Source organism: Equus caballus, chromosome X, assembly GCF_041296265.1.
Source record: "Equus caballus isolate H_3958 breed thoroughbred chromosome X, TB-T2T, whole genome shotgun sequence".
Taxonomy (NCBI): Eukaryota; Metazoa; Chordata; class Mammalia; order Perissodactyla; family Equidae; genus Equus; species Equus caballus.
The window spans coordinates 44,250,932-44,264,039 of record NC_091715.1 but is presented as its reverse complement, the minus strand read 5'-3'; the positions used below and the strand labels follow the sequence as shown (position 1 = coordinate 44,264,039).

The window sequence follows — 13,108 nt, the reverse complement described above, 5'->3', positions numbered from 1 at the left end:
AACACAGTCTATTGAAATTCCAAGCCCTTTTTAAAGTTTTTGTTTCAGCACTCATCATTTTTGTATACTGGTCATATTTCTTACAACCGTTTATTTTAAAACAATGTCTTAAATTGTAGTCTTTCAGAAGATACATTTTATTTAGATATAGAGGAATACTCATCACTTCCACCAAGAAATAGACTCTGATTTCCCTTTCAATATGTGACCTTCTTGTATAGATATTTTTTTTCACTTTTCATAGATATAGGTACAATAAATATTTCATATTCAGCAAAACTACTATCAAAAAGTACAAGCACAACAATCAATGGTGTTTTAGTTATCTGTTTCTGTGTAACAAATTACCCCCAAAATTTAGCAGCTTAAAAAAACATTTATTATCTCATAGTATCTGTGCGTGTGGCTTAACTGGGTCCTCTGGCTCAGGGTCTCTCACAGGCTGCAATCAAGGTGTCAGCCGGGGCTGTAGTCATCTCAAGGCTCGACTGGGGCAGGATCCGCTTCCAAGCTCACTCACATGGCTGTTGGCAGGATTCAGTTCCTCAGTGTTGGACTGAGGGTCTCAGTTCCTCACTGGCTGTTGGTCAGAGGTCACCCTCAGGTTCCTTTTCATGTGGGCGTCTCCATAGGGCAGCTCACAACATGGCAGCTTGCTTTATCAGAGCGATCAAGCAAGAAGAGCCAGAGAGAGAGAGCGCAAACAAGATGGAAGTCGCAGTTTTTTATAACCTAATCTTGGAAGTGACATCTCATCACTTATGTTGTAGTCTGTTCATTAGAAGCAAGTCACTAGGTCCAGCCCACACACAGGGGGTGAGGGGAGATTTATTTAATCTCTTATTTACAGTGTGAACAGAAGGAGGTGGGAATCATTGGGAGCCATTTTAGAAGATGGCTATCATGTAAGGCAAGTGGCACTTGGTCACTGTGTCAGGGAGACACTATGGAGTGGTAGAGACTCCAATAAATGAAGACCATGTGACTCAGCAAAAGGGGGCAACCAGTGTTGCCAGAGGATCTGATATTTCAAGAGTGGCTGCAAAGTCAGACTGTTTTATAATATTTCACAATTTTTAAAATGTTGGTGACAAATTCATATTTGTTAAAAAATAAATGTGTTCATATAATACGAGTTTAATGATAGAAATGATAGAAAGCATCATTCAACTGGATGATGCTTTAATGTTCAGTCCAAATTCATTATCTGACTTCAGATTCTGATGAACACTACTAACCAGTAAAAATCAATGAAATTCTTAAAAAAAATGTGTGGGCCTATGGGGTGCCAGCTTGCCATCCATGCTATACTCTTCATAATTACCTATGTGGTATAGACGAAAGGGCAAGGGTTTTGGTGCCTGGTATGCAAATCCTGGTTCTGCCATCTCCAATGACTAGGTCCTTGGGCCTATGACCAGGGCCAGAGAAATGATCCCTGGGACTCATACTGTTAATATTTTCTTACTTGTCTCCCTTACTAGACTATGAGCTCCTAGAGGGGTAGAGTACCCCCCTGACCTCAACACTCCCTCATCTCATTTCCCTACTTCATTTTTCTCCACAGCACTTACTATCCCACCAAAAATACTAGATATTTTGTCTTTTTATCTTGTTTATTATCTGTCCTCACCACTAGAACATAAACTTTATGAGGTCAGAAATCTGTTTTGTTCACTGCTGTATCCTCACAAGCTCAAACTGTGCCTGGTGCACAGTAGGAGCCTAATAAATATTTGTTGAATGAATGAATTCCATGTTCATAGTAGTTAGCACAGGATTCTGGTAGCACAGAATAGGCATCAAAAAAATATTAATTGAACTGAAAACCATTCACTGTCCTGATAAGTAAAATAGGGTGAAATGAGGCCAGGGAATGGTAAGCAGATCATGAAGGACCCTGCATGTCATGCCATGCTAAGCTTAAAGCATGAGAGTGAAATGATCAATGTCAAACCTACTTGGTACACAAGATATTCTAGTCAAAGTAATAGCAGCTGGCATTATATGGCATTTACTTTGTGCCACATAATGTTCTAAACACTTTACTTATATTAAATCACTTAACACTTACAACAAAGTCTATGATGTAGGTAATATTACTATCCTTATCTTCCAGATGAGGAAATTCAGGCACAGAGAGGTTAGCTTACCCAAGTTTATATAAGTAATAGGTAGGAGAGGATTTAAACCCAGGCAGTCTGGCTCCAAGGTCTGTGGTCTTAGCCATTATTCTACACAAACTAAATACAAGAAAAAAGTGATCTGGAAAAAGTTATTAAAATGCAACTATAAAAAAATGCAACTATACTGTTTTGAGATACATTAAACATGAAGGATTTTTGGTGTCAAATATACTTAGGTTCATATCTTGGCCCAACCATGTTCTACCAGTGCAACCTTGGGCCAGTGACTACGTTGAACCTGTTTTTATTTTAGCTATAAAAAGTGGAGATTAATACATATCCTGAAGGGTGGTTGTGAGGATTAAATGATGTAATGAATCTATGGAAGGTACCCAGCCCATGTGGTAGCTATTATTACCACCACCAAGGGGAAATTTATTATATAAGTGCACTGCTAAGCTGCTACAAAACTTACTTTTACTTAACAGGAGTTTGGCCATTCCACTAGGAATCTGAGTTGATTTACATGGAATTTATACAACATTATAAACAACTGGTTCTAAGTTCTTCCTTATCTGACCTTTAAAGCCCTCTACAGTCAGTCAATCACTCAACCAATCTCTCTCTTTTTCAACAACCATTATTGTATATAATGTGTCAAGCCCTAGAGCAAACTTGTGCCCTCTTGGAACTCAATTAAAAGAGAATTATATATAAACTTCCAGTTATAAGATAAGTTCTGGGGATATAATGTACAGCATGGGGAAAAATTATAATATGATATGAAAATATTATGAGAGAGAAAAAGTATGAGAGGTAAGAAAAGAGCACTCTGGTAGCACAAGAGAAGGTGTTCTTCACCTTGGCTGGGAAAGACTTCATAGTCATAACTTTTGAGCAAGAGTAAGTAGGAATTTGCTACAATAAGGTGAGAGTAACAGAAAAAAAGCACTATGTGAGAGGATATGGTATGTCTAGAAAACTAAAAAAGTTCAGAATGGTTTGGCCATTGCAAGGGTTGGAACAAGGGTGGCAGAGGCAAGCAAGAAGTAAGGCTAGAGAGTTTGGGATCAGATTGTGAAAGGCACTGTCCACATGAGGAGAAGTCTGGACTCAGTAGGGCAGGCAAAAAGTAGGCAGTGGGGATCTTCGGACACATAACAAAGTCAGCTTTGGTTTTCAAGATGGTATCTCTGACAGCAATGTGGAAGACGGACTATAGTTCAGAGAGTGGTAAAGGAACAAGTTGAGGCTATTTTCATGGTTCAGATAAGAAATGATGGTGGCCTGAACTAAGCCAATGGGGGTAGAAGTGGCTGCACTCAGGAGACATTTTTGAGGTAGAGTGACAGGATTTGGTGATCCAGTGGATATGGGAAGGGACAGGAGAGTGAAGAACTGAAGACTCCACAGTTTCTGGCTTGAAATGGATGAAAGACAAAATTCGCAGAAAAAGAGAACATCAGAAGTAGAACAAGTTTGGAGGAAAAATAATTAGTTCTATCCTGGATATTTTTTAGTTTAAGCGACAGACAAGACATCGAGTAGTAGAGAGCTGAAAAGATGTGTCGAAAGCTCATGAGAGAGGCCGGGGGTAGAGAAAGAGCTACAGGAATCATCAGAATATAGTTAATATTTAAAGCCATAATAACGGATGAGATTGCTCAGGAAATTAATGTAGAAAAATATGACTAGGACAGAAGTCTTGAGAGCACCAATGCTTAAGGAAGCAGGCAGAGGAGGAATAACTTAGGACAGAAGGAGAAAAAACTAGAGATTTATAAGGAGAATCAGAGAGCAGCATTATGGAATCCAAGGAAGGAAATTCAAAGAAAGGATGGTTCAATAGTGTCAATTATCTCAAAGAAGACCAAGAAAGGGTAAGAACAGAAATGGATGTGGCAGCTTCAAAATGGTGACATCAGGTATCAAGTGGCAATAGGCTAGGGAATGGGAATCAATACAATCTTGTTTTTTCAAGAATAGATAAAAGAGAGGAATGGGGATAAGGATAATAGCTTAAGGGAATTACAAAGTAAAGGGGAAGTTTTTGTTTGTTTGTTTGTTTTGAGGAAGATTAGCCCTGAGCTAACATCTGCCGCCAATCCTCTTTTTCCTGAGGAAGATTGGCCCAGAGCTAACATCCGTGCCCATCTTCCTCTACTTTATATGCGGGATGCCTGCCACAGCATAGCTTGACAAGACGTGTGTAGGTCTTCACCCGGGATTCAAACTGGCAAACCCCAGGCCGCCGAAGAGGAACGTGCAAACTTTACTGCTGCACCACCCGGCTGGCCTCAGGAAGTTTTTGTTTTTTAAAGATTGTTTATGCTGTAAGTGAAAGAAACCAGAGAGGGAGAGACTGAAAATGCAGAAAATAAAGACTGCTATTTTTGAATTCCTATAACATCACTACATGACTCACTCACTTGGCACTTAGCTTACACATTTGCCTTGTTCTGGAAGTATTATATATTTAGCAATGATGATATAAACTAAGTGCTCAATAAATCTACTTATTGCTTTTCTTTATGCATCCACCCATATTATCTGGCCAATAAAAGTATACAATCTTACACAAGAATGTACAAAAAGAAGGAAACAGTGTTGGTAGAATTGTGGAAAGAGACTTTGAGCAAAACAGACCCAGAACAAGATTTTTTATCCACCACTTACTAGTGTCCAGACCAAAGAAAAATCATTTCACCTCTTTGCACCTCAGTTATTCAACTGTTAAGTGGGACGAATACTGTGCATTCTTGCAAGCTTGTGAGGATTAAATGAGATATTTAAAAAACACTTTATATACAACTTGGTGCTCAAGAAATAGTAATAATTACTATTAGGATCATTTTTCCTTCCACTAGAGAAACTAGAAGAGTCACTGACTTTTCTCAATGTGTCTACGACTGAGGATAAGTAAATAATCAGGAGGCCATGACAGCCATTGTTATACTTTATTATAGAGAACAAAAGCATAAAACGACATGTGCTCTTGGTCAGACTTCTTAAACTTTGGTCATTCATGTACCAACAACATGATTTCTGCCACATCCAAGTACTGCACTATTATGATAGTTTTCTTTAAATCAATTCACTTTTCTTTAATTGGCCCCATTCTAAAGAATTATAGCTCTGAAATGGTGGGTTTGATGTGTTGATTATCTTTTTTTCTTATATATATTAACCATTAAAACAAAGCATTCATCCCCTTAACCACCCCACATCATCTCCCAAACTACATTCTAAAGCTGCTTTAGGGGCCGGCCCCTTGGCCGAGTGGTTAAGTTCCCGCGCTCCACTTCAGCAGCCCAAGGTTTCGCCAGCTTGGATCCCAGGTGCCACAACTAGAAGGACCCACAACTAGAATATACAACTATGTACTGGGGTCTTTCGGGAGAAGGAAAAAAAAGAAAAGATGATTGGCAACAGTTGTTAGCTCAGGTGCCAATCATTAAAAAAAAATAATAAAACTGCCTTAGATTGCTCTACTTCTGAGACCTTTAGGAAGAGATCAGGCTAACAGTTTGTGGGTTTAATTTTTTCTGCTACTGGCGATTACCACTTGCAAAGGTGTGCAGAACATACACATGAATCCAACCAAATGACATAATTCATCCCAATAATATACACTGAATCTTTTCATAGGAAGTCCTAAGTTGTCTAAAGCTAAACAGAAAAAATCAGTAATTTATCTTTTATTTAATCCCTCCACCTCTATTTTCTCTATCACAAATGAAAATGAGATTGGGAACAAAGGCATATCTTGTGGCCTACTCTGAAGAACAAAACTAAGGGGAAGAGAAATACAGTAGTGGGTTTTGTTTTGAAGCACTAGCATTTCAGTCAAAAGAAATAACAGGCGTGCAGATCATCCAAGCGAAAAAGTGCTATCTTCAAAATAGTGGACCACTCCTCTGAAAAGGCAAACCACAATCTGTTGTTAACCAATATCTTTCAAGTCTGTGCTATAAACCAGGAAGTTCTCCATCACTCCAACAACGACAAAAATCACTAAATAGGAGAAAGAGCTGCACTCATTGATAACGTCTACAGATACTTTACATATGCACTTTTGGAGCCAGTCTTAAATCCACCACATATATTAAAAGCCACACTACACACTTTAAAAAAGTCATTCCTACAATCCATTTTCTTGGGATCACTGACCTATTCATTCAGGAAAAAACAAATATCCTGCACCTAAAATATATACGACATTATGGAGAATATGACAAGAGTTTGTTTATAATCTAGCACAGGGAATGACTGATATATTACCCAAACAGTGGTTCTCAGGACTGACGAGGACTTCTGAAAATTTTTTCCCCAAAATTTTATTATGAAAAACTTCAAACATATGGTTGAAATAATTTTACAGTTAACGTGGAATACCAACCACCGAGATTCTACCGGTTTTACTACCCCTGCTTTATCACATATTGATCCATCTATCCAATCCATCTTATTTTTTGATGATCGGCTGGGATTTTAAAAACGAGACCATGTGTGATGAAGAATTTCAGGAGGCCACATTAGGGTTGCTTCTCAAAAATTTTGACTAATGGGGTGCATGAATAAAAAATTTTAGAAACCACAAACCCATACTCGGTGTTCAGAGGTCCTGCCAACCGCCAATCAAAATCTATTCAGAGCTCACAGCAAGCCATTTTAGGTTTCCACACAAATGTCCACTATCAGAACTATCCATCCCAGCTCTCTTTAAGGCTCAGCACCAATCTGGGAAGCCTCCCCCAACTTTCACACCCTCACCTAGAATTAGCCATGCTCCCTATAGGGGCCACATTTTTCATCATTTGCAATTAACTCACATTATCTGCAACTTTGTTTTCAGTCTGTCTCTTTTACTAAAACCCTGACCTCCATGACGGCAGAGATCCCCTCATTTACCTCTGAATCCTCAGCAACCAGCATAGTACCTAACCCAGAGCAAGCACTCAAGACACGGATAATATAAACGAATGACCCAGACTTGTCTTAACCAGGAGCCAGGGAAGATTTTAGTCGGAGTGTGGGAATGATCTAATCACACCGGAACTTTAGAAAGACTCATTTTAGAGCACCGTTGTTAAGAGCATGAGCTTTGGAGCCAGACTGCCTGGGCACGAATCCTAGAATCCCAGCTCTGCTATTTATTGCTGGGTGACTTTGAGTAAGTTTCTAAACCTCCTGTGCCTCAGTTTCCTCATTTGGAAAGCAGGGATAATACTGCTTCACAGGTTATTGTGAGGATCAAATGAGATTTTTTGTTGTTAAAGCACATAGATTAGCACCTGGCACATAGTAAGCATCCATCAATGTTAGCCACTGTTGCCAGCAACCAGGTTAATAATGACAATGAAGTAAAAAGTCCTTAAAGCTTGAGTGGTAGCAGTGAAAACAAAGTGGAAAGAATGGCTGTGAATAAAGAATCTACTGAAAAATGTTCAGTCAGGAAAGCAAGCAAACAAGTGTCTGTTATACATTTTTTTCCTACTTTCTATGTTTAACTTAGCTCATGATTGGATTAAAAACAGCTATAATCTACCCAGCCTAAGAACAGATTTGATACGGGGCACAAGGAGTCTAGCATGACTGGACTCTAGCCACAAGCTCTACGACCACTGCAAGCTTTTCTATGCTGGTCTTTCAGTCTCTCAGCTGACGTTTTCCTCCTCATTACTCCATCCAGCACCATTTCTTTAGTTTATGATTTCCACAATTCCCTGTCCTGTCTTCTAACTGTGAGCACATCCCCAAGAGCCTTGGTTGGGAAATAGGTTTGAGGTTTCGTCCTACCCAACCCTGTACTACTTTTCTTTTTCTTCTTCCTGCCCACGTCCTTTACTTCTCAAGCCTTGCTATTCCCTACACGTAGGAGTTGAAACCTAAGAGTATGGGAAAGCAACAGAGCAATAGCAGTGGTGCCAAGAACTGGGGATTCTGCCAAGCTGTTTCCCAGGCCCCATATGGAGTGACCAACTACACACAGAGACTGGACTTAATTGCCCATCGGGCTTTACACACTTGATATTCCTTTTTGCTTCTGCGATTTTCTTTCTCCCACTTAAAGCAGCCTCTTCCCAAACCCGTAATTCACTCAAATCCAACCCATCCTTGAAGACCCAAGTGAGGTCCAACTTCTTCAAGGAAGCCTCCCTTGACCATTTTAGCCCACAGATATCCCCCCAACACACACGCACAAAAGGCACTGTACTTATAATCTGCACCATAAAGCATAATCACATACACATTTTATACCATTAAATAAATGTGTATATATTTGATTTTCCAAGGGTAGGAACCCTGTCTCACGTCTTTTAAACCCCTTACTCTCAGTAGGTTAATACATGTTGAACAGTGACTGAATCAGTGGGTTTTTTGGTTTGTTTGTGTAGGCTAAGGCAGGAGGAGGTAGAAGCACGTTTGCTGCAAGGTTGGAAAGAGACACATAGAAGAGAGATGCCAACTGGAAAAAAGTGGAAAAAGGCATTTCAGCTTGAGGCAGACGACAGCAGGAAGAAAATGTGGCTACAAAAGAAATTCTGCTAAAACTTAGGGATAGGCTAACTGGATAAGCGAAGGTAAAGGGAGTTATCAGGATGACATGGGTAGAGACGTGGTTATGTTGGAGAACAAATCCGTAAGGGTGGTATGAAGGCGTAGGTAGATGGATAAAATGATCGAGGGTAGTTAGGCAAGTGGGTTAGCTGATCGGGCGGTGAGTGGGTAGATGGGAGGCAGGTAAGTGGGTGGGTGGTTAGGTGTTTAGTTCGGAGGGAATAGGTGTGGGGCTTATTATTTAAGATCCGGCCCCTCCCTCACCTTGACCCGGAAGCGGATGAGTGCTAGCCTCACGCAGTGGCTCAGGCAGGCCGGTGGCAGGAACCAGGCCCGTGGAGGAGGGGTGCCCTTGTTGCCCACGTGTCCCACGATCAGTTGCGCTGTCTGCCGCTCGGCCTGGCACCGACGGCCCCACTCGGCCAGCCGGTCCTTGCCCAGGCCCCCGGGGAACATGACCACCAGCTCCAGGCCGTCGCCGCCGGGATAGGCACAAGCCTGGCACAGCGCTGACAAGTAGCCCAGCATGGCGTTCCATTGGCCGCCACACACCCAATCCGTCTGGTAGCCGCCATAAAGCCGCGGCAGCGCCGAGCCCGCGTCCACCAGCACCCGGGCCCCGGGCAGCGGAGGGGGTGGCGGCGGCGGGTGCAGCCCGGGGTGCGCCTGGCCGTGGTGGTGGAAGTGGTGACCGGGGTGATGGTGCCGAGTCGGCCCCGCGCCCCCGGAGTAGGCACCCAAGGCAGCGGGCGGGAGCGGCGGTTGCAGAGGAGCGGAGCCCCTGGCGGCGCGTGGAGCCCCAGGCGCTAGAGCTACCGTAGGTGGCAGCTGGCGATGCTGGTGCTGCTGCTGCTGGCGCGAGACCGTGCGCGCGAGTTTGAGGAGGTCCACGGGTACCACGGCCCCGGGACAGCGCTTCTCAAGGAACTCTTGGAAGCCCTGGACGCCCATGCTTCGTCGGTGGGCAGACGAGACGGCGGCTGCGCGAGCAGGCTAGGCGGCGATCTGGGCGCGAAGCTGGGGGCGGGCGCGTGCGCACTCCGCGGGGGGCGAGGGGGCGGGAAAACGATTCCCGAGGGGAGGGGTGAGCGAGCGAGGGAATAAGGGCTGGGCGGGGAGGAGACCACAGCTTGGATTTTTGTGGAGAGGGGAGGTGAGGCCGACTGCACTCTGGAGAAGCTGGGAGGATAAAAGCGATGACGAGATCTAGTCACTTCTGTTTCTTCTCCTCTCCGGCTGCTCTTCACCACTTCAAAAGAGGTAAAACCTCTCCCCCCCACCTCCGGGAGCCATGTTGCCTCGTCTTCTCTATGGTACACGCTTTCTAACTGGGGGGTTGGGGGGGCGCGGCGGAGGGGCATCCTGGGAGTTGTAGTCTTCACTACGGCCTCGGGATACGTTCTTGGAACAAGATTACCACTCCTGTCAGCCCTTGCGCTCACAGGGACACAAATGGCGGGGCATGATGATATGTGTTTAGGATTTGCACTCCACCTCCTTGCATCCACTGAGTTGCTTCAGGCTATTTACCGCCTTTCCCAGGATAAGCAGCTTGGGTGAAAGGACTGATGCATCATGGGAAAGGAAGTAACATGGATTAATTGAATTCGGCTAAAGTATGCTAAAATTCTCCAGAAGTGAGAATTTTCCTTTCAGGGGAAAAGATAATGTGCGTAGTTTTTAATGAATGAGAAAGGACACATATGAAAAGTAAAAATAATAACCACCAACATTTCTGTAGCAATCCATTTAACTTCTAGCTACTGTACTTTTTTTGAGGAAGAGTTCCTGGCTCCAATTTATGAATAGTAAAACTTATTTAGTTGCCCAAGGCAGTGAAGAGACAAAGTGAAATTGAGTATCCCTTGTCTTCAAGATCTGTTTGGTCAGGGAGATAAGCACCAACACAAATTAAACTACTAGTTGTACCTTTCTGGTACTCACTGTGCCTATAGTTAGGACTTTGTTTGGAAACCTCATTGTGAATCAGTCTGTCAGGGAGCTCTCACAAAATAACCGCAAGGGCTCCAATTCCAGACATACAGAATCAAAATCTTTTGAAAAATCTATTTTCAGCATGCTTCTCAGTTGATTCTGATTTAGTACCCGTCTTCTGACTGGCTTTTAGGGCCCACTCTTTCAGCAGGGGGAGGGCAGAAAACAAGATCTGTTCTTAACAGTGAGTAGTAGCCAGATCTGGCTTGGAACTTAATGGAAGGTGGGAGATAATGGCAGGCAGAGTTAGAATGCTAAAGTACAGAACCCAAGAGTAGTCAACATGAATGAAGTCTGAGAACAGTCTTTTAGGATGCAAAAGCTGAAAAAGCTTCAAACTCCATAAAGGAATTTATCTTGAAAGACTAGTGGAGGTAGAACAAGACAGATTGGCAAAGAGTAAGTAGATGGTGAAGCAGTGCACATAGGTAACTCTTTTGAAAACAAGCAGTGAAAGGAGAGAGCAGGGGCTTGAAGGGATGAAGGATGGAAAGAACAGAGGTTTTCTAGTATAATAGACACCTATTGGATTGTCTGCTCAGCCCTCCTTTTCTAGGAACTGACCCTCCCCCCATTTACAAAGTTACAACAAAAGATGAGAGATATGAGAGATAAGGAGTCTTCATTGTGTTTAAGTCCCAGGTTCTAGATCATTCCTGAGGCATGATCATTAGTTTCTCTGAGGCACCCCCATATCATTATTACTATTTTTGCTTAAGACAGAGTCAGGTTAGAAACTACTTATGAGCAAAAAAATATTAATTCAAGAACTGGTACCAGAAATGGAGTGTGGCAAATTATAGACCCTAAAATATGGAACTGGCAGAGATTGGAGATCTCCCACATCAGTTAATGGGAAGTTGGCATTCTGTGTTATTTGACAGTGAAGCTGTTGCTTATTGCTTTTGAGACTCAAAACAGAGCAGCCCTTCTGCCTGTATTAAGAGATCTGCAATTGCCGAGGGTCAGATATTCATGGGCTTTGCTGACTTATAGCAATAGAACTCTATCTCACTTCAAATGTTTCACTGATTAGGAAACTGGCATCTCGGCAGTTGGAATAAGGTTATCTGTATAAGCCTCCATAGTATTCCTTGTTCTCCACCTCCCACAAATGTGATGATTTCTCCCTCTGTAAATGCATTCAACTGAAATGCAAGGAAGAAGGGGCAAGTTTAACATTCCCAGAGCAGATCAGAAAAGAGAGGCTTCACAGCCTTGAACTCAGCCTATTATTTGCTATCCCAGCTCTGAATTGGAGACCTTGAGCAGAATGCTGGGGAGAATGACCCAAGTCCTTAGGTAGAATGTTAAGAAATAGAAGCTGCAACCAGATCAGCCAGGTTGTTCCCTTTAGCAGATCTGAAGATTCAAAGAGCATAACTTGACAAGATTCTTGACACTTGTTAGCATTCTGAGTCCCCTCAAATGAACAGACAGTCAAATGAGGTTTTTACGAAGTTGTATCACTAGAAAATCATATTTGGTGAATAGGGCCCAAGAGCCAGAACAGTGATTCTCAAAGTATGGTCCCTGGACCAGCACATCAGCATCACCAATGAACTGTTAAAAGTGTAAATTCTTGGGCCTCACTCCAGACTTCCAGAATCAGAAACTCTGGGGGTGGAGCCAGCAATCCGTGGTTTAAATTAAAGATAAACAAAGTCTGACATTAGTTAAAGCAGTGAAAACAGATTTTACTCAGTAACTACTGTCGGTAGGGGAAAGAGCAGAGCTCCATTTCCATTTTTGCAGAGGTAACTGGGCGTTTTAAAGGGAGAATGAGGAAAGGTAGAGGAGCAAGCAGGGGCTCAGTAAAGTCAGGGAAGTGAAAAACTACAAAGGGTTGGTCAGTGTAAATGCAATCAGGCAGCTGTGTCTGCTAGCTGGCAATTATCGAAGACAGGAGTCTATCCTCCCACAGATACAAGGAGACAGAGGCCCTAGCCTTCCTGATGATTACAATTCAAAGGAATGGTCTTTGAGAGACACTCCAGAGTTGTAGGAGATATATATACAAAGTGACAGGGGAAGAATTCACAATTGTAAGAGCTTTTTAATAAATGCTCTAAGAAAGGAGGTCAGGGGCCTATGTCAGGTGTTGGCAAGAGCAAACTATAAATTCTTTTGACAGCCCTGAGCTTTTCCAGATGGGAACTGGGTCATCCCAGGGATTCAGCCTTAGGCAGCTAGAAACCATGCTAAAGTTAGGTCAAGTCTCTTAGTACTGGTGTTTAAATGGAGTACTTGTGTCAAGAGTTTTTGCAGGTCTCACTAGCCCTCCAGGTGATTTTAATGCACTATCAAGTTTGAGAATCACTGCTCTTCTAGAGCATGCCCTAGGCCCAAGTACAGACTGGTTAAGCAAGAGGGTGCATCAATACGTTGACTCCGATAAGTTTTTCTATGCCTGTAATTTATTTCCT

At 42.7% G+C, this 13,108-nt stretch overlaps 1 protein-coding gene and 1 long non-coding RNA gene across 3 annotated transcripts in view; one reads left to right on the top strand and one right to left on the bottom strand.

The window, feature by feature from the left end:
* FAM120C (family with sequence similarity 120 member C) overlaps window positions 1-10,006 on the bottom strand; it is a 99,747-nt gene extending 89,741 nt beyond the window's left edge. The window contains exons 1-2 of one of the 2 annotated variants that reach the window (XM_023633607.2): window positions 8,952-9,994; window positions 114-656 (exon numbers count right to left, since the gene is read on the bottom strand). In XM_023633607.2, the coding sequence (XP_023489375.1) occupies window positions 639-656; window positions 8,952-9,638 (705 nt within the window). In that variant the 5' untranslated portion in view covers window positions 9,639-9,994 and the 3' untranslated portion in view covers window positions 114-638. Of the gene's footprint in view, window positions 1-113; window positions 657-8,951 lie in introns of those variants that run through there. The other variant, XM_023633606.2, reaches the window with a different exon arrangement.
* Window positions 9,755-13,108, top strand: part of LOC102148059 (uncharacterized) — a 36,095-nt gene continuing 32,741 nt past the window's right edge. The window contains exon 1 of the long non-coding RNA XR_002805375.2: window positions 9,755-9,947. This is a non-coding gene — a long non-coding RNA (uncharacterized lncRNA). The remainder of the gene's footprint in view (window positions 9,948-13,108) is intronic.